Below are 18,983 nucleotides of genomic sequence, written 5' to 3'. Positions count from 1 at the left end.
GCAGGCCGCTTGTGAAACATTCCTTTGCAAGCGACACCAGTGGACAACATGCGCAGTGCGACATTACAGGAAGGGAGAGAGAATCAACAACAGAAGGGCAACTGAGACGCAACACTGTGGAATAATAGAATTTCTAGAAGTACTGCTGCTGTTGTCCGTACTGGCTGGACTGCGGTTGATAACCTCCGTAGCCGTAGCCGTAAGCGTTGTAACCTGTTTGCTGTGGTTGAAGGTGACCTTGGTAGAAATTTCCAGCTGTCGGCGCGTTGTATTGTCCCATGATCGACGACTTCTGGTAGTTCTGTACAGCATTTTGGTGAAAAGAACCTCCCAGCTGTTCAGGGTTGATTGGCGGAGGGTATTCTGTCGGCGAAAGCGAAGAGAATCAGCTCCGGAACTACAGAGGAGGGGAACGCGGAGGGACGTAACGGACCCGGCATAGCAGACAGTCCTGCGTTCAATGCTTCTCGAACTCGAGCTTTGCTCGCGGAATCCGTCGAATGTTTCCAACCTGGGTCGCGTACAACAAGATATGAGCGAGATCGGAAAATATCCGAGATGTAGCGTGTTTCGAACCTGATTTCACTTCGTTCATTTGCATCTTGGCCGCATGGATCGAATCTAGAAAGGCGAGCTAATCAGCTCGTCCCTCATATGATCAGAAAAGGGCGCTTCACTCACCGACATGGTTCTCGGCGTCTCTCTTCAGTGTATCGACGTTCGTGGGATCAGCTCCTTGATTCGCGGCGGCTTTGATGCCAGCGACTCTTTGTTCCCACGCCAGTCTCAGTGCGTCGACTCTTTCGAACAGTGAAGTCCACACTTGTTCGTTCCAGCTAACTAAGGCTTGCTTATTTTCCGCGACGAATTGACGAGGATGCGACTGCGTCTGTTGAACTTGCAAAATTGCCTGCGAGAAAGCGAGCAGGGTTTAGTGAGCTAGAACTGTGCAGAAGAGGGTGCAAGCGAAGAAATGAACGAACGGGAGACGAGGATTGCTGCGAAATCGAACTTTGAGACGGATTCAAGCTCGAAAGCGAGGCGTATGGATCGAATTCTGACGTATTCCCGCTCGCGTAGGCTTGTCCTTGTCCTTGTCCTTGTCCCTGTCCCTGATAGTGCCCCTGGTACTGTCCTGGATATCCTCCCCCTGCCCCTCCCCCTCCTGCGCCAGCGAAATGTTGAGCTTGTTGAACGAAACCAGTATTCTGCGATTGGATGGGCGCGAACCCCGTGTTCTGATTATAGAGAGGCTGTTGAAACTGTTGTTGTCCATATTGAGGATAGCTCTGGAACTCTTGCTGAGCCTGAGGGTAGGTCGAAGAAGAGGGGATCTCCGGATATCGTTCCGCGGTTTGATCGACGATCGATTGAGGTTGTTTCGCAAATGGGTTATTCATTGTTGTCGTCTCGGAATGTTGAAGTGAGAGAGAGGAAGGAAGGAGAGACTGATCGCAGATGACCAACAGATGACGCTGGCTTGCGCTCGAAGAATTCGGGACACTATTCTTATCTGACAAGAATGAAATCGTATAGCTAGTACTATGCAGAGAAAATCCCGGGTGAAATGCCAGAGTTACTCGAAAATTACAGTTTAGGGCTGTCAGCCGTATGAAACCGTACCGTTTCTCTCGAAAAATAAACGGACGGCTACCGTACCGTCTAAAAGCCGTTTATAAACGGCATCTCACAGAAAATAACGGTACGGAACCGGGAAAAAACGCCGTTTACGGTTGACGGATTGCAGATTTCGTCTAAACAGCTACCCAGGCCTGAAATCCTCCTCTAGCAAAGCATATACATGTTCTACAGGCTAGCGGGTCATCCCTGCCCCCAGAACAGTCTGAAGGCACCGAGACAGGGAGAGGAAAGTCGGTCAACATGTGCGAAACAGTTGAAGACTTGCTTACAGGGACAATCGACAAGCGAGAACCGCTATACAATCTTTATCCAGGCCTCAAGCAGCCATCTTGTAGCTATTAAGACCGGCTTGTTGAGTCGAAGTCGTTGGAAGAGTCGGGAGGTGCACGTCGAGGCGAGGTTCGGTGGATCGCAAAGTCGTCTTCGTCGAGTCCCTGAGCTACAGCGAGCGCCTCGTTCAGCTGTAAGTGACTTCTTGACCGAAGCCGGGTTGTGAAGAGAGCGAACGAGAGCCGTAGGCGGTTCAAAGTCTGGCTTCCCTCCTCTATCCATCACGTGCCGTAAACGCCGTTTCTCCCCGTTCGATTTTTCGCTCGAAAATAAAAACGGCACCGTTTTACGGCAAAAGCCGTCTACCAAAATCGAAAGAATAAACGGCAAATAGACGGAAACGGAGAGCCGTTTTTAAAAAACGGCGAAACGACTGACAGCCCTATTACAGTTAACGTTCGCGGGATCCTCCTCTCCCTCGTTCTTTCTCTGCCACCCTCGTGTTCGGCTCTTGACTCGGCATCGAACCATGCCACGCTACGCTGATAGCGACGAAGAAGAAGACTTCGTGAGTCTCCCGCTCTCCCAGACCCGACGCGTTCTATTCACTGATAAACACTTGCCCACAGTACGACTCTGGAGGTTCTGAAGAGTTTGTCGCAGCACCCAAAGCCAAGAAAGTGAGTGGCACTGATGTCTTACGCGTTCATGTGCTCCCCTCTCGAGGGTACTGACTCGGAAATCGTTTTGTTGATTGAAGGCCGCGAAACCTGCTACGAAAGCGAAAGCTCCCGCAAAGGCTAAAGCTGCCCCAAAGAAGAAATCAGCTGCACTTCAAGAGCGAGACGAGAACGTCTCGGATGGAAACGAGGTACGGCACAGGACTTCGCTTTTTCGCCTGTAGTTCTATTCCCTGACACGGTTCCTCGATCCAGCAGATGGACGACGATGTAGACGAATTACCAAAGAAGAAGACTACCGCCGCGACGAAAGGCAAGAACAAGTCCGCGAGTGAAACGTATGTCAAGGTAAAGAAATCGTTCTCCGCCCCTCTTCCTCCCTCGAGAAATCGCTGACCAGATACTTGATGCATCTATAGCTCTCTCAACTCGAACACGTCTTGAAACGTCCCGATACCTACATCGGATCAGTCGAACCCGTCACTCAACCCATGTGGGTTTACGACGAGGAAGCGAAATCTCTCGTTTACCGGTTCGTCTCTGTTCTCACGCTATTGAAATTCTCGTGTTACTCACGCTGATATGGCTGCGCTCACAGAACCACCACTTTCGTCCCTGGTCTCTACAAGATCGTTGATGAGATTCTCGTCAACGCCGCCGACAACAAGGTAAAGAAATCCGGTCACTCCATTCCGGGAATGGAGTCTGAGCTGAATCGGGATTTTCGATCGATAGGTTCGCGACGCATCAATGTCGGAACTCAAGGTCAAGATCGACGTCGAAAGCAAGACGATCTCGGTGCGAAACGATGGTCGAGGTATTCCCGTCGAAATTCACGAAACGGAAGGGATCTGGATTCCCGAGCTCATCTTCGGTCAACTCCTTACTTCTTCGAACTACGATGACGACGAAGAGAAAGTTACGGGAGGAAGGAACGGTTACGGAGCGAAACTCGCCAACATTTACTCGACCGAATTCATTGTCGAAACGGCCGATTCAAAGACTGGGAAGAAGTACAAACAAGTGTTCAATGACAACATGTCGAAGAAAGGGAAACCCAAAATCACCGACAACAAGAAGGGAGAAGACTGGACCGAGATTACTTTCACCCCCGATTTGAAACGGTTCAACATGCAAGACTTCGACAAGGATACCGTCTCTCTCCTTCAGAAACGCGTCTACGACATGGCGGGTATCACGAAGGGAGTCAAAGTCTTCCTCAACGGCAAGAAACTCGCCGTGAGGAACTTCAAAGCTTTCGTCGAAATGTTCGCCAACGGAATCAACGAAGTCGCCTCGACGGGAAGTGGTGCGGGCAAGGGTAAAGGGAAGAAGGACGCAGCCGACAACGATCTCGATCTCGTCGGAGCAACTGAAGCCGCGAAACCGACCGTGATTTACGAGCAGTTCGGAGATCGTTGGGAGGTCGCGTTCGCCGTCTCGGATGGACAATTTCAACAAGTCTCGTACTGTAACGCGATTGCGACTACGAAAGGAGGAACTCACGTCGCTTACATCGCCGATCAAATCGTCAACGGCCTGGTCGATCTCGTCAAGAAGAAGAACAAAGCCGTCGCGGTCAAACCTTTCCAAATCAAGAATCACCTACACATTTTTGTCAACTGCCTCGTCAATAACCCTACTTTCGATTCTCAAACTAAGGAGAACATGACTTTGGGAATCAAAAAATTCGGGAGCAAATGCGAGTTGTCGGAAGATTTCCTCAAGAAAGGCGAGTTTACTTCTCGCATCTCTGTCGCTCGGCTGGCTCGTGAGCTGACCACACCTCATATGTTACCAATGTTCAGTATCGAAGTCGGGAGTCGTCGACAACGTGCTCAACTGGGCAAAGTTCAAACAAGATCAAATGTTGAAAAAAACTGACGGTCACAAGCGTTCGCGGTTCGTTTCATTCCCCTTGATTCGATTGAGCCCTTCTAAGACGTCGACTCACTCTCGTTCTCTTCGTTACGCTATAGAATTACCGGTCTCGTCAAGCTCGAAGACGCCAACAACGCTGGAACGAAGAACGGTAGCAAATGTACCCTGATCCTTACCGAAGGAGACTCTGCGAAAGCTCTCGCCGTGTCTGGACTCTCGGTCGTTGGGCGTGACAATTACGGAGTCTTCCCCCTCCGAGGAAAGTTGCTCAATGTCCGCGAAGCGACGGGGAAAGCTCTTCTGGAGAACGCCGAAATTCAAGCGATCAAACAGATTCTCGGATTGCAACAAGGCAAGGTCTATCAAAACACGGATTCTCTCCGATACGGTAGCTTGATGATCATGGCAGATCAGGTTCGACTAGACTTTCTCAAGATTTCTCATGCTTCGGACGAATGAACTAACCTTTCTCGTTCGAGATAATCGATAGGATCACGATGGTTCGCATATCAAAGGTCTCATCATCAACTTTCTCGACTACTGGTTCCCGTCACTCCTCAAATTGCCGAACTTCCTCGTCGAATTCATTACTCCGATCGTCAAGGTGAGTTCGTGTCTTCGTCTCGCGGCATCGTAGTATTACTGACGAGTGACAATGCGGAACATGCGAGACAGGTCTCGAAAAACAAGAAAGAGATCTCGTTCTTTACGATTCCCGAATACGAACAGTGGAAAGAAGAAACTTCGGACGGTCGTGGTTGGAAGATCAAGTACTTCAAAGTTAGTCGTCGGTTCCGACTATCTTTCTCTCTCTCTCTCTCTTGCCCCGCTGAAGCCTCGAGACTGACGTGAAACAATCTTGATAGGGATTGGGAACTTCGGATGCTAGCGATGCGAAGAAGTACTTTGGAGACATGACTCGTCACCGTCTACCCTTCAAGACTTCGACTGCCGAAGATCGAGCACTCATCGACATGGCTTTCAACAAGAAGAAAGCTGACGATCGCAAGGAATGGCTCCGAGGTTTTGTCGTGAGTTTTCTCGCTGCTGCGGCTCGAAAGTGGAAAAGGCCTGACGAGTCCCGTGTCGAATCACTCGATTACAGCCTGGAACGTTCATGAACCACAACGTTGACCAAGTCCCGATCTCAGATTTCATCAACAAAGAACTCATTCTCTTCTCGATGGCGGATAATATTCGTTCCATCCCTTCAGTCGTTGACGGTTTCAAACCCGGTCAACGCAAGGTTCTCTTCGCTTGCTTCAAACGTAAACTCAAGGCCGAAATCAAAGTGAGTCTCGCCCAGGCCCTCGTCCTCGACGCATTTCGAGCGAAAACTGATCAAATTTTCTCCAAACGATGAAAAAAAGGTTGGACAACTTTCTGGATACGTCTCGGAACACTCTGCATACCATCACGGTGACGCGTCTCTGCAAGGAACGATCATCGGTCTCGCCCAGGACTTCGTTGGGAGCAACAATGTCAATATTCTCGATCCGAACGGTCAATTCGGTACTCGTCTTCAAGTCAGTCATCTTTCTTTCATGGCGAGAAGCATAGTGCAACCCCGAGTAACCGCTCGCGATTGTCGGATTCCAGGGTGGTAAAGATGCTGCGTCCGCTCGTTACATCTTCACCAACGTCGCTCAAATCACTCGCGCGGTCTTCCACCCTGCCGACGATGAGATTCTCGAGTACCTGAACGATGACGGTCAGAGTATCGAACCTACTTGGTACGTTCCCGTCCTGTCTTGAGTGTTGAATCTTTCGAGGCTAACCCGATTTCTTTCACGTTTGAAAGGTACATCCCGATTCTTCCCATGGTTCTCGTCAACGGATCCGACGGTATCGGAACGGGATGGAGTTCGTTCGTTCCCAACTACAACCCAAGTGACATCGTGGACAACTTGAAGAGGAAGATCAAAGGAGAAGAGATGGAATCGATGCATCCTTGGTACCGAGGGTTCCGAGTGAATTTCGGCTCCTCCATTCTTCTACCGGTTTCCCTATGACTGATGGTACTTCGATACGCAGGGTACTATCGAAAAGGGAGACAAGGAGGGTTACAAATGCTCCGGTATCATCTCCCGCATCGACGATTCCACGGTCGAGATTACGGAGCTTCCGATTCGTACCTGGACTCAATCGTACAAGGAAATGCTCGAATCTTGGGTAGCTGGGTCTGAGAAACAACCCATCTGGGTCAAGGTTCGTCGTGTCTTCGTCTCCCTCGTCAAACTTCTTTCTTCCATCGACGCTGATTGATGTTCGCTCGTTCACCTCTTCTCGACTCGATAGGATTACAAGGAGTACCACACCGATACTACAGTTCATTTCATCGTCACACTCACCGACAAGGGCAAGGAAGCGATCGAGAAGGATGGTCTTGAAAAGGTTTTCAAAATCGTTGGCAAAGTAAACACCTCGAACATGGTCTGTTTCGATCCCGCTGGCAAGATCAAAAAGTACACTACTCCGGAAGAGATCGTCAGCGATTTCTACGACGTTCGTCTCGAATACTACCACAAACGAAAAGTAAGAAATCTACAGACTATAAAAAGCAATTCCTCATTGATTCTCCCTCGCTAACCCCTCTCCCTCGTGTCGTGCTCGGTAGAGACATCTCGTTTCCGAACTCGAACTCGTACACGATCGTCTCTCAAACCAAGCTCGTTTCATTCAATGCATTATCAAGAAGGAGATCGTTCTGTCGAATCGCAAACGTGCCGATATCGTCGCTGAGCTACGCAAGATGGACTTCCGACCTTTCCCGAAGGTTGCCAAGGCTCACATTGCTGCCGCTGTTGATGAGAACGGTGAAGAAGAAGATCCAGATGCCGAAGCTGGAGCTGATTCCGACTACGACTACCTACTCTCAATGTCGCTTTCCAGTTTGACCGCCGAAAAGGTGAGCGGCCTTCACAGATACGCTTACAGTCGTAGGGATGCTGACTTGATCAACCACTCGCTCGTGCATAGGTCGCCAAACTCCTCGCTGAACGAGATCTCCGTCACGACGAACTCGAAGCTCTCCTCAAGCTCAGTGTTCAGGATCTCTGGCTCTCCGATTTGGACGCATTTTCCTCGAAATGGCAAGCGCTTCTCGAGAAGGATGCTTCCGATCAAGCCAAATCGCTTCGAGCAGCGAAAGGCAAAGGAAAAGGAGCTGCGAGGAAGGTTCGTTGCTCTGATTTCCTTCACGCAGGGAGAACGAAATTGAGACTGATGATTCGTCGGACAGCGTGCGGCCAACGTCTCGGATGACGACGACGATTTTATTGTCGCGAAACCTCAGGCGAAAAAACCCGCTGTTGTCAAGAAAGCGAAAGCCAAACCTGCTGTACCTCTCCCTCCTAGCGACGACGCGTTTGAGATGGAGGTCGATCAAGCACCCGTCAAGGTGAGTCTCACTCCTTGACTTCGAGAAAAAATACCGACTTTTTCACATTATCTGTTCATTTCATCAGGCTACCAGCTCGAAAGCTTCTTCCGTCGAACCGACTCGCGCCAAAGGAAAGGTGACGAAGAAACGCCAAGCTGTTGATCTCGACTTGAGCGAGGAAGAGGAGAAAAAGTCGTCTCCGCCCGCTGCGAAGAAGAAAAAGACGAAGAAAGCTGCAAAGGTACGCTTGCTGTCCTCTTCATTGTCTACCCTGCATGACGACGAGGAGAGGCTAATGTACACTTACCTCCATCGTCTTTAGCCTGCGGAAGAAGATGACGAATCGGGCGACGACGATATCTACAGCATGCCAGTTTCAAAACCCAAAGCTGCTCCGAAGAAGGCTGCTACCGTACGTTGTTGGTTCTTTAGGCTAAAACAGAGTCGGTACTTCACTGACCTTGTCGCTTTGCTTTCACACTGTCATTTCCGCAGAAGAAGAAGCCTGCCAAGCTTGTACGTCTTTTACCGCACTTGTGCTCCGCTATGACTCTGACCACTGTATCTATCAAGCAGGCCTCTGATGATGACGATGACGAACCTGTTGCCGTCCCTCGCCCTCGTGCACCGCGTCGCGCAGCTGTCAAGACTTACACCGCTCCTGTGCTCGAACTTGACGACGATGACGACGTTGAGGAAAGTTTCCAAGTTGATGACGAGGAGGAAGAAGTTGAAGACAGCTTTGTCAACACTGATTCAGACTGAGCAACATTCCTTTCTCTTGCTCCCTATTGATACCTTTTCGCTTTTCAACCTTGTGTTCTAGCTTATCCACATTCCTACCGCGTTTCGCCCCTCTACTGTAAAGAATTTTCCCTATCAGAATTTAGAGTCTCCTGCCAGCTCGATTCTTTGTGAGGCCTTACAAGGAGGATGACAGGGAGCGAGACCAGGCTGAGAGAGCCAACTCGTGTGATTTTACGAAACGAACTTGAAGAGTATTTCCTCCTTTCACGTCGTCGAAAAAGGTGCTATTGATTACAGGCATCGATTTGGGAAATTGAACGAGTCAGGAGAGGGAGAAGAGAGACGAGAAGAGCGAAATCGAGACCGGAAAGAGAGGGAAGAGTACGGGAAAAGGACAGAAAGAAATAAAGATCTCTGAATCTACAAGGCACGGGGGTAGTCTTGCTTTGGCGCAGTCTTACTTCTCTTCTACTGGCTACTTGATAGATTTGGGGTTCAGAGGGACTCTTCCCTGGAGTTTCTCGCTGTTACGGCTTCGGAATAATCTCTCAACTGGGTCAATGCTCAAAGAGCAAGGCGTCGCTTTCCTGCGCTTCTGATCCATCGATGACTCTGATATCCTATTGTACACTATTGCATCACGATCACTTCTATCGCCGTCATCCATGACGCGCGTGCTATCCTGACTTATATCTCTCGACTTCGAAAAACATCAAAACCCAAATCTCTGTGCTCGCTCTTTTCTCTTCTTTCTTTTCTCTTTGTTTCAATATTGAGTTAAATCGAGCATACTATGTACTCAAGAGAATCCGGAAACTACAACAAGAGGCTAGGTTCCATCTTTGCATCTTCGCCTTTGTCTACGCTCTCACTCATCGCTTCCCTCGTCGTGGACACCCAAACAGGACCTGTGAGGAAAACAAAACCGCTGAGGCAAAGGGTTCAAGAACTAATCACCTCGCACGGATTGAAACCTCCTCCAACAGGACCTTTGCTCAATTCTCGCTCTTGTCTCTCTTACATCCGGAGTCTGCTCGTAACACTCGCTGCAACAAACATACTCCTAATTTTTCCGAGAGCTCGAGCAGCTCAATCACCCTAAGGACAGAGTACCTTCAAAGCAATCAGTCGTAGCCAGCTCTGCAAGCTATCTAATCGCCTCATAGTCTCTGATCTAGCACATAGTAGGCGCTGGTATGGATGATGGGCAGGCAAGAGAGGAAAATTGATCTGCACTGATAAATTCCGAAGGGTTGCAATTAGTGAGCGGCAAGAAGTTAAATCTGATGAGGAAGAGAGCTTGCTCCAGTCCGAGTCGCTGTAGGCTTCGAATCCGGTAAGAGGAGAGTTGTCCGGGTTGAATTCGAGTCCATAGTCGAGGGTTCCTTTGAGATAACGAAGAACGTGAACAACGGCGGCCCAGTGAAGAGGGCCGGGGTTTGCTGAGTGACGACCAAGGACTCCAACGGCGTGAGCGATGTCGGGACGAGTACCGAGCATGGCGTACATGAGGGAACCGACTGCTTGAAGGTATCGTCGTTTTTCGTCGGGAGAAGGGATGTGATCGGCGGGAGCAGGAACGAGTTGGAGATTTGGAACCATGGGAGTTTCAGCGGGGTGACAGTCGGAGTGACCGAGACGGCGAAGAACGTCCTCCATGTAGGCCTTTCGAGAGAGGAAGATACTTCCGTCAGCTCGTTGATGAATTTGAATCCCTAAGATGAACTCAGCGTCACCTAGATCCTTAATCCCTTACTCCTCCTTCTCCTTCAATCCATCCTTAACTCTTTCAATCTCGTGCTGGAGAGGAGAGGCGAAAAGGAGATTGTCGACGTAGAGAGCGATGTAGTGGTAAGTCCCCCCCTCGTTCCTGACATAGACGCAAGCATCTGGGATCCTTCGCTTTTGACCGAGGGCCTGAAGAGAGTCGTGGATTCAATGACGCCATACTCGACCAGCTTGCTTCAACCCATAGAGAGAGCGTTCCAACTTTAAGACCTTTCCAGCATAATCACCTCCATCAATCCCGTCGGTGTAAGGCCACAGCCTTCCTCTTATTGTGCGAGCGTCGAGGGAGTAGTTTTTGTGAAAACTATGACATGCTAAGGAATCGAACCCCAGGTCTTTGAGTGTACACATTTGCTGCTCTAACCACTGAGCTACATTGTCAGATGTTGCGATCAAGGAATTGATTGCTGCAACACCCCTCTGGTCACTGGATAGTTCAGGGAGCTGGATCACAGACTAGGAATATTGGGATGTGCGAGGAAGGAGGACTCAGATGAATTTTGACCGCGCACTCTGGTTTGATCTCTACTTGTTCTGTAGAGATCAAACTAGGTGTATATCTTTCTCTGTAGTTCTCTGGATCATTGACTTATTCTCTAGAGATCAAAGTAGGTTTTGCAACACTGCTTGTGCCTCTTCCTCAGATAGTGTTGGTCGAGATATTGACCTTCCAGTCGGATGATAAAATGTACAGTTCCTCCTCCAGCTTGCTGTAGAGGTAGGCCTTGTCAACATCGGAGATTGTGTCAAGCAGTGAGCTCAAGGAGACCTCAAATTGAGGTGAACTTGGCAACAGGGGCGAAAGTTTCTCCGAAGCCAAGTCCTGGATGCTGAGCGAATCCTTGAGCAACAAGTCGAACCTTGTGAGACTTGACTTTCCCGCATTGATCCTTCTTGCGTCGGTAGACGCAACGACAGCCAAGGCTTTTTGCGCCTGGAGGGACCTTCGATCGATTGACGACGTTGGAGACCTTGCACTTCTCCTTGAGTGAGTTGGACTCTTCTTCTTCTCCTAATCTCCAGTTCTCGTCGTCCGAATTGTTAATTGCTTCGTGATGAGTTCAAGCATCTGAAGTCGGAAGAGAGAATTCGTTGTCTGAAGCGTCGAGATTTTCTTCCGAGGCAGCAACGAGGGCGAAGAGGTCGAGAGGATCAGGAGATTCAGGGATGACTGGAAGAGGAGGTTTCACATTGGGAGTCGCAGGTGGAGGAACAAAGACTGGCTGAGGAGGCGGAGTGAAGGGAGGAACGGAGGTGGCAATTCGAGTTGGATGGGAGGTCTCAAGCAGCAGGAGTTGCAGAAGGTGAAGGAGCGGGAGCGGGAGCTGGTGGAGCCGGAGTGACATGAGGATGATGTCGATTACTAGGAAGGAGTGTGAAGTGGAGCTGAGGAAGGAGCAAGGAGAGGGAAGCTGTTCTTGTCAAAGCGGGCATCTCTAGAGCGATAGATCTTCTTGGTCTGAGGGTCGATGAGTTGATAAGCGTTGTCCTTTGAGTCATGTTCAACAAAGATGAGAGGAATTCCCTTATTAGCCGACTTTTCCCTTTCCTCTGTGACTGTGTGCCGAGCTTGACATCCCCATACTTGTAATAGCCCTATTTTAACTGGTTTACCCGTCAATACCGCAAAGGGAAGTTGTCCGTTGACGCTGGATGAGAAGATTGATGTCACAAAGACAAAAGCTTGAACTGCTTCACCCCAGAGGTTTCAAGGTGCTCTGGGTTGGCTGAGGAGAGAGAGAAAACTTTTGACTATTGTGCGGTTGACTTGTTTTGCAACTCCTTTTGACTGAGGTGAATAAGGAGGAGGAGTTGAGTGGGCAATTCCGTGTTGAAGAAGGTGATCCTTGAAGGCGTTCGACATGTACTCTCCACCATTGTCCGATCTAAACCTCTTGATCCTCAACCCTGATTCGTTTTTGACCTTTGCTTGGAACCGACAGAAGGCTGAGAAGACGTCCTACTTCCACGGGATCGGGTCGACCCATAACATCTGAGAATGATTGTCCACAAAGGTGACTACACAGGGAGCTCTACGAGGCAACGTTCATGGAGAGGATGTCAGAGTGAATGAGATCATGGAGAGAAGGAGAAACACAATCAGAAGAAGGGAAAGGTACCAGAGCTGCTCGAGAGAAATAGGCCAACGTTGCAAGCCTCAGCATCTCCTCTGTTGTCAACCTCTGGACCTTGAGGCTGGTTTCTTGAAATTGTTGCAGCAAGCAATTGCTTGATTGCACAACAAGCTCAGTGTTTAGAGCAGCAAAGTGTACAGCATAACCTGGTGTTTGGTTCCTCAGCATGTCATGGTTTTTAACAAAATTACTCGCTCTACACTCGCACACTATAGATTGCCCTGACACCCGGAGGACGACTGGCTACCAACCTGAAGCACTTTTCAACAATCTCCCGACGTTAGATGAGTTGGACCAAGGTTGAGAATGACTTGACCAGATTTCAGGGGAAGGGTCTCAGCAAGCCAGAATTCGGCAACAGTAGGTGGCTAGGTAGGTACCAGAAGGTGTGGAGATAGCGGTAGAGAGAGTTGTTGGACGGGAGAGCTGAGAGGGAAGAGGCATAGAGTTTCCAGTCGCGTCCCTATCGATCTTCTTGCCGTTTCTACCAAGGGTGAGGTAGAAAAAGGTTGTACGAGTATTTGCGTCACTTCAGAGCAGCACGGAGTGACAAACCAGTGAGAACCTTTTAGAGTAAAGTTCAGTTGAAGCTCATAGTCTATCGGATTCAGGACTCTGTTCTCCAGTGTGAAGCACTGAAGAAAGGGAAAAGAAATTGAGGAACTACCAAAGGTATGTAGCTACAAAAGAGACATGTAAAGTACAACAAACGCAATATCGATAGAGTAATCAGTCCACGAGAGCTTCTGTTGGCTAGAGCTGGAATTCATTTCTGGTTCTCTCCCTAGACTTCTCATCTTATGCCTGCAAAAAGAATCCATTTAAATCGAGACAAAGAAAGGCAGGTGAGTTCATCTATTTTGCGTGAAACAAGACAGCATCCTTTCATCACCTTGGCTTTGAGGGTGCTGTACACTGCGTTTGAGAGTCTTGGCTCAGTGCCTGACCAGTTAGAGGAGGAATAAAACTTCCAACCTTGTGGCCTGTCTGATATGGAATGGAGGTGATAAGCTAGAGGTAGAACAAGTTCTAGGACAAACAAATGTCCTTGATGTGCTTTGAACCAAGTAAAACCTAATCGTGCCTTGTGATTCATGGTAGACCTGTGTAAGCTTGACGGACCTTGCAAGGCAGGTCAAGGCGCTTCGGGTCTGATTTTGATCACAATGGAGATTTGACCTTATCAGGTGTTGTGCTGTCTTCTTAACCTCAAGGCCAACATTCCCTTTGCCTCCAATTACGCCAGTTCCTAGTTTGGGGTTGTCTGCTGCTCTCAGCCCCTTGAGGCATGTCTTGACAAACCAAGCTGGAAGCGTTCTCTCAAGCCCTGCCTTTGCACAGACAGCAGAATGACTAGACTGGCAGAAGTAGATCCGGTGATAGTAAGCAGGCAAGGGAAATGACACCGTCAGCACAAAGAATGGCAGAGAGATATGGTCCTTCCGGGGCTATGGTCCTTCTGGGGCTTCATCAATGAGCTGTAGACTGGCAATGGCAAGGTACAATCGAGGCCAGACTCACTTTGACAAGCTCAAGACTCAAATCCCGTTTGCTGCTGACATTGAGGGATTTGAAACACGCAATAACAGGACGACATTTAGCACGATGGAGGCTGCAAAACATTCACCGCTCATGTTTACGAATCTTGCCCCTAGGAGAGTGTCTGCTGAATTGAGCTTGGTCAGTTTCAAAAAAAACGGAAGCTGCAGGCAGCTGCACATGTGTTTCTGCATCTTCCCTTTAGAATGCTGCTTATGTCACTTGATGATGTGACACTCACAATCACCGATTCATTGGATGAATGAGCTGAGCTCCGGTTGCCGCATGGAGCTGTTATCTTGCAAGATCACATGCTGTCACACTTCTGCCTGCTTCGACTGGGCAAGACCTTGTGTCCAATTCTGACAAGAGCTCAGAGCTCAGAGCTCCGTCAGCTACTGACCTTCCGAATTCAGTTGGTACTCCCAAAAGTCAGCAGAAGAAAGTATAGCTGGAGTATTATGTCTCACATTGCAGGTCATTGAGCAAGCAATGAGCCAGTGGTATTCAAAAAAAAAATCATGACATGCTGAGGAATCTAAGCCTTGGGTTCTTACACGCTTACTGCTCCAACTGTTCAGCTACACCGTCAGAGGGTGCGTTCGTAGATTGCTGTAGCACTATCTTTGATAAGCAGAACTGTCTCTGCGGAACAGCCTGGACATGCTCATTAAACACCAGGGATGGCGTTTGGACAAATGCAGTGAGGAACAGCTCAGTGGTAGCCCTGAGATGGATGGCACTCAAGCTTGTTGCGCATATCTCGCCGTCAGCGTGTTTGATGCATTGAGGAGTAGGCAGGCCTAGAGGTTGTTGAAGAAGCTTTCGAAATGCTCCAGAGGAGAAAGGCCTTTCGTGCAGACCCTGGTACTAGCAGCAATTTCAAGTGAGAACCTTGGAGACTGAAATGGGGAAGGGTAGGGGTCCATGATAAAAGTAGTTGGACAGCGCACATCCTATCGAAAGGGTATCTGGTTCAACTCTGTAAGTCAAATGTGGATTCTGAAAGGCAACGTAATCGATTTTGAAGACGCTGGTGAGGGCCCTGGGAAGAGTAATTTTTTCTCCTTCACAGCTTATACTATAGCCTTGGAATTGAATCCGCTAAGAATTGGGTCTGATGGCTGGTAGAGGATGTAGTGTCCGGTGTGTCTGCAATGGCCCTTGAAAATCTGAGGGAATGAAAAAGCCTCACAATTGATCATACCCATATCCGCATCAGGTCCCCAAGGTGATCAGCCTCCAGTCCACAGAATAATGTAGATAAGGAAGGTTGGCAAAATAGATCCGTAGCTTTGGGAAAAGGATTGACTCATAGGCTAAGGTATGTTAGGGCCTCGGATTAAATTGAGGGATTAAGGCGGGACCACTGCGGCGCAAGCTGTGGCGGACCAATCTCTTCTTTGCCTCTTCACATGATCGGACTGAAGGAGGAGTATGGAATCAGGGATTTAGGCGATGCTGAGTTCATCTTAAGGATGCAGATTATAGTGCGAGTGTAGAGCGAGTGGTTTTAGCAAAAGCTATTACATGCTAAGGAATTGAACCCCAGGTCTTCTAGTGTACACATTTGCTGCTCTGATCACTGAGCTACATTGTCAGATATTGCGATCAAGGAATTGATTGTTGCAACACAAATTCATGAACGAGATGACGGAAGTATCTTCCTTGCTCAGACTCAAAAAGCCTACCAGGGGGATGTTCTTCACCGTCTTGGTCGCTCTGACTGTCCACCCTGCCAAAACTTCCATGGTTCCGAATCTCCAACTCGTTCTCACTCCTCCCAATCATGTCCCTTTCAAGAAGTCAGTTCCCTGATTGATGTATGCCATGCTTGATACTTGTCCCGACATCGCGTGCCCTACAACTTCTCGATCAACCATGGGATACACCTTCATCCTCGCGAATGGAGCTGTCTCTTGGTCGTTGAAGAAACTTCAACCTCGTGTTACTAGATCTTCCTCTGAAGCTGAGTACATCGGTCTGTCCCACACTTCTAAAGGAGCAGTCTTCCTCTCCCAACTGCTCGGCGAACTCGGATACCCTCTCCCTTATCCCACAACTCTCTTCGGCATCAACCAGGGCGCGAACGCACTCTCTCGCGACCCTCAGTTCCACCACCAAACTCGACATCCCCGTCTCAATGAGCACTTTGTTCGGGAACAAGTACATTGAGTAGGCATCAGTCTTACGGACATTCTTACCTCCAAATGGTCACCAACGTTATGACAACGTTTCTTCCTGCTCCTCTTTCACGACTCATCGATTGTCAGTTAGTGTTAGACCCTTTCGAGCGAGGGGGGGTATTGCAGCAGACGCTCTCACGGATTAATTCCCCTTTTGATACTTTGGTTATTACTTTCTACATTTCTCTTTTGTATCTAAATACCTTCAGTATTTTCTCAACTTATTTTCCCTTTCTCCAGTACTTCACACTGGAGAACAGAGTCCTGAATCCAAGAAGGGCTTGCTTGACTTGCTCCCGCCCCTCTTCATCCCCTCTTCTTCTCCAGCCTCTCTTACATTTTCTAAAGCAGCAAGACCACCTTTTCTGACCATCTCATGAATGTCTGTCCTAAATCTACTCCCTTAGGGGAGGTAGTGAGGCAGATTGATCAATGCTTGATGCTGAAGGGTTGATATCCCAGCTTCAACACATTCAAGTTCTCTGTTCTTGTTTTCTCCATTGGCTCAAACTGGATCTCACTGGGATTGAAGCACTGTATATGTAAGCGTATCTATCTATCAATTGCACCAAGAATCTCAAGTCTGCCAATTGGTGAAAGTCACTATCTCTATTTCAGAGCCCCTCCAATAAACAAACTGGATAACCAAAGATAAGGGCAGGTCTGCTTTGGAAGGCTGCTAGACTTTATAGATGATTAGATGTAATCACTCTTTATTGCTCCTTATTCATCTTCTTTGCTTCTCCCTTCACCTCTCACCCATGGCGTGTTCAGCACCTCCGTTCACTGTTCTCAACTTGCTCGAGATAACTCCAATTCTGCCTGTCGACATCCTCCTATGTCCTGTTCACTTGACTCTCACATGAGGGAAGTAGCAAAAGCAGCATGGCTTCACTATGAGGTATATCATGTCCATCTCAAGCCAAGCCAAGCTGCTTGGTCTCCTTTTCCACATTGACCAACTTGATATTGGCTGCTTGAAAGGCAGTCATCACATGATTGCCACATCCATCAGAATTGAAGAGGTGACACAAGAGTCCCCAGTCTGTCTCTCTCTTCTGCTTGAGCTGACACATGAGCGCCAGGAGGGTTGGTTTTGCGTTTTTGAGCAACTTTATGTCTCTCACAATGCTTTTCATGTCTTTCCTCCGACCCAACTAGCCTCTACTCTCTGGCGCTTGTCCAATTGTTGTCACTACTTTGATAGTGAGCCCTGAGATAGATTGTTCTTCCCTCAAGCCCTTTGTTTGTTTTTCCGTCCGTCCTTGTTCGGCTCGTATCCTTCTCACTTGTAGATGATTCAGTCAGTCAAGAAAAGGGTACCATAGGACACAGGTGTTGATGTGGGAACTGTAGAGAGTTGAGAGAGAGAGAGGAGCCAAGAAGAGAGGAATCAAAACCAAAAAGAGAGGCAAAGTTCACATCCGCTTCGCTCAATCAGAACTCCAATGCCTGCAGTGTGTGTGTTCCGATCCCCAGGCGTACTTACCAGACTCGAGACGAAGGGCACGGTGCTTCTCGTTTCCTCCGCGGGTATGGACGGTGTGAATGCGCTTGGCACCAAGTTTGGTCATGTAAACATCCCAACACCCAAAAACCGTCAACTCTCCTCCTCGCTACCACAGATAGAGAGGATATAGTCGCACAGCTGCCTGCCTACCGGCTTCAAATTGTCGCTTCTTCCTGTATACGGAGAGGAGGTAAGTAACAACTCCTCAGGAGGGATTTCTGAAAGAATACCTGTAGTGAGCCCTTTGAGCACCCTGGCAAGAAGAAGAATGGAGGAATCAGTCACATCTGATCAGTGTATCTGAAACAGCACAGAGGGCTGCATCTGGAGGAAGAGGGGACAGAAGGACAGGGTTTGGGGGGAATGAGGATGAAGAGGTAAAAAAAAAGGTTAAATGTCCTAAAACTGGTTGTAACCTTGGTTGGCCTTGGTTTCATATCAAGCTTATTAGGTACCCTATCAAGCTTGAAAGCTTACCTTTCAATCCTTGTTTGACCTTGTTTGGTGAGCTCGAAGCTTATAAGGTTCGGGTCAAAGCTTATAAGGTAAGGGCCGGAGCTTACAAGGACTTACAAGGTCTTACAATGATTGAGATACCTTAATAGATTAGCTCAACCTTGCAAGGTCAAATTCAGACTTGGATTACCTTTTTTGGTCAAACGAGCCTTGAGAGGGGTTGGAAGACCTTGGTTGCCCTTTTTTTCATCTCTCGCTTCCATCGCCGACTCTACGGCCCCGAAAACCCCGCCAAACACTCAATAGACTTCGTAGCTACATCGTGCAGCCTTTAAAGACCCCTCGGCATAAGGTTAACGGCTCGAGACGACCCTTCCGAATCTAGATCAATTTTCCCCTCTTGACCGCCTCTCGTCGCTTCGCTTCACTCGACTTACGGTCAGAATTCGAAACAGAACCCTCAAGAGTACTCTCGGAGCGCGCGTGTAGCTAAAGTGAGGATTGATTGCTGTCTCGTTCAACTCGAAAACAATGCGCTAACTTGTACTCATCCATATATATTCGCGCTGAATCCTTCTCGGCAAGATGAAAGCTGTAAAAAGGAGTATCGCGGCGACTCAAAGCGAGCGAAGGAATCGCAGGAAAATTCACGAAATTGTTCGCTTCACTTTCGTGAGATTCTGCTTCTCGCCCCATCTTTGCGCAATGACTGAACCTGATTGTCTATGCATGAGATTGTAGTATGTGCAGTGGGTAGATGCTCCGGAT

The 18,983-nt window shown here is 48.7% G+C and overlaps 4 protein-coding genes across 4 annotated transcripts; 2 read left to right on the top strand and 2 right to left on the bottom strand.

The window, feature by feature from the left end:
* Positions 1 to 133: 133 nt before the first annotated feature.
* Positions 134 to 1,400, bottom strand: JCM6883_005674 (uncharacterized protein; the record flags this gene model as incomplete). Its single annotated transcript, XM_076632572.1, has 5 exons — positions 134 to 363; positions 434 to 511; positions 577 to 621; positions 682 to 910; positions 984 to 1,400. The coding sequence occupies 5 exons, from the start codon at positions 1,398 to 1,400 to the stop codon at positions 134 to 136; spliced, it is 999 nt and encodes a 332-aa protein (XP_076487370.1).
* A 1,040-nt stretch (positions 1,401 to 2,440) lies between these two features.
* Positions 2,441 to 8,619, top strand: TOP2 (DNA topoisomerase 2; the record flags this gene model as incomplete). The annotated part of the gene is made up of 25 exons (XM_076632571.1): positions 2,441 to 2,479; positions 2,541 to 2,591; positions 2,672 to 2,782; positions 2,850 to 2,939; positions 3,011 to 3,123; positions 3,190 to 3,259; positions 3,327 to 4,323; positions 4,400 to 4,493; positions 4,571 to 4,886; positions 4,963 to 5,076; positions 5,148 to 5,252; positions 5,339 to 5,503; positions 5,578 to 5,763; positions 5,843 to 5,998; positions 6,072 to 6,205; positions 6,274 to 6,442; positions 6,507 to 6,680; positions 6,771 to 7,007; positions 7,090 to 7,380; positions 7,452 to 7,649; positions 7,714 to 7,872; positions 7,940 to 8,095; positions 8,177 to 8,266; positions 8,350 to 8,370; positions 8,431 to 8,619. 25 exons carry the CDS (start codon positions 2,441 to 2,443, stop codon positions 8,617 to 8,619), a joined length of 4,425 nt encoding a protein of 1,474 aa, XP_076487369.1.
* A 1,080-nt stretch (positions 8,620 to 9,699) lies between these two features.
* On the bottom strand, positions 9,700 to 10,203 carry JCM6883_005672 (uncharacterized protein; the record flags this gene model as incomplete). Its single annotated transcript, XM_076632570.1, has 1 exon — positions 9,700 to 10,203. The coding sequence occupies one exon, from the start codon at positions 10,201 to 10,203 to the stop codon at positions 9,700 to 9,702; it is 504 nt and encodes a 167-aa protein (XP_076487368.1).
* Positions 10,204 to 15,884: 5,681 nt separating this feature from the next.
* JCM6883_005671 (Ty1/Copia family ribonuclease HI) lies at positions 15,885 to 16,238 on the top strand (the record flags this gene model as incomplete). Its single annotated transcript, XM_076632569.1, has 1 exon — positions 15,885 to 16,238. The coding sequence occupies one exon, from the start codon at positions 15,885 to 15,887 to the stop codon at positions 16,236 to 16,238; it is 354 nt and encodes a 117-aa protein (XP_076487367.1).
* Between the last annotated feature and the right edge of the window lie 2,745 nt (positions 16,239 to 18,983).

This window comes from Sporobolomyces salmoneus, assembly GCF_050403485.1.
Source record: "Sporobolomyces salmoneus JCM6883 DNA, S_salmoneus_JCM6883_v1_ctg28, whole genome shotgun sequence".
Lineage (NCBI taxonomy): Eukaryota > Fungi > Basidiomycota > Microbotryomycetes > Sporidiobolales > Sporidiobolaceae > Sporobolomyces > Sporobolomyces salmoneus.
Note: the sequence above shows the minus strand (reverse complement) of the source record. Positions and strands in the feature narration are given on the sequence as shown.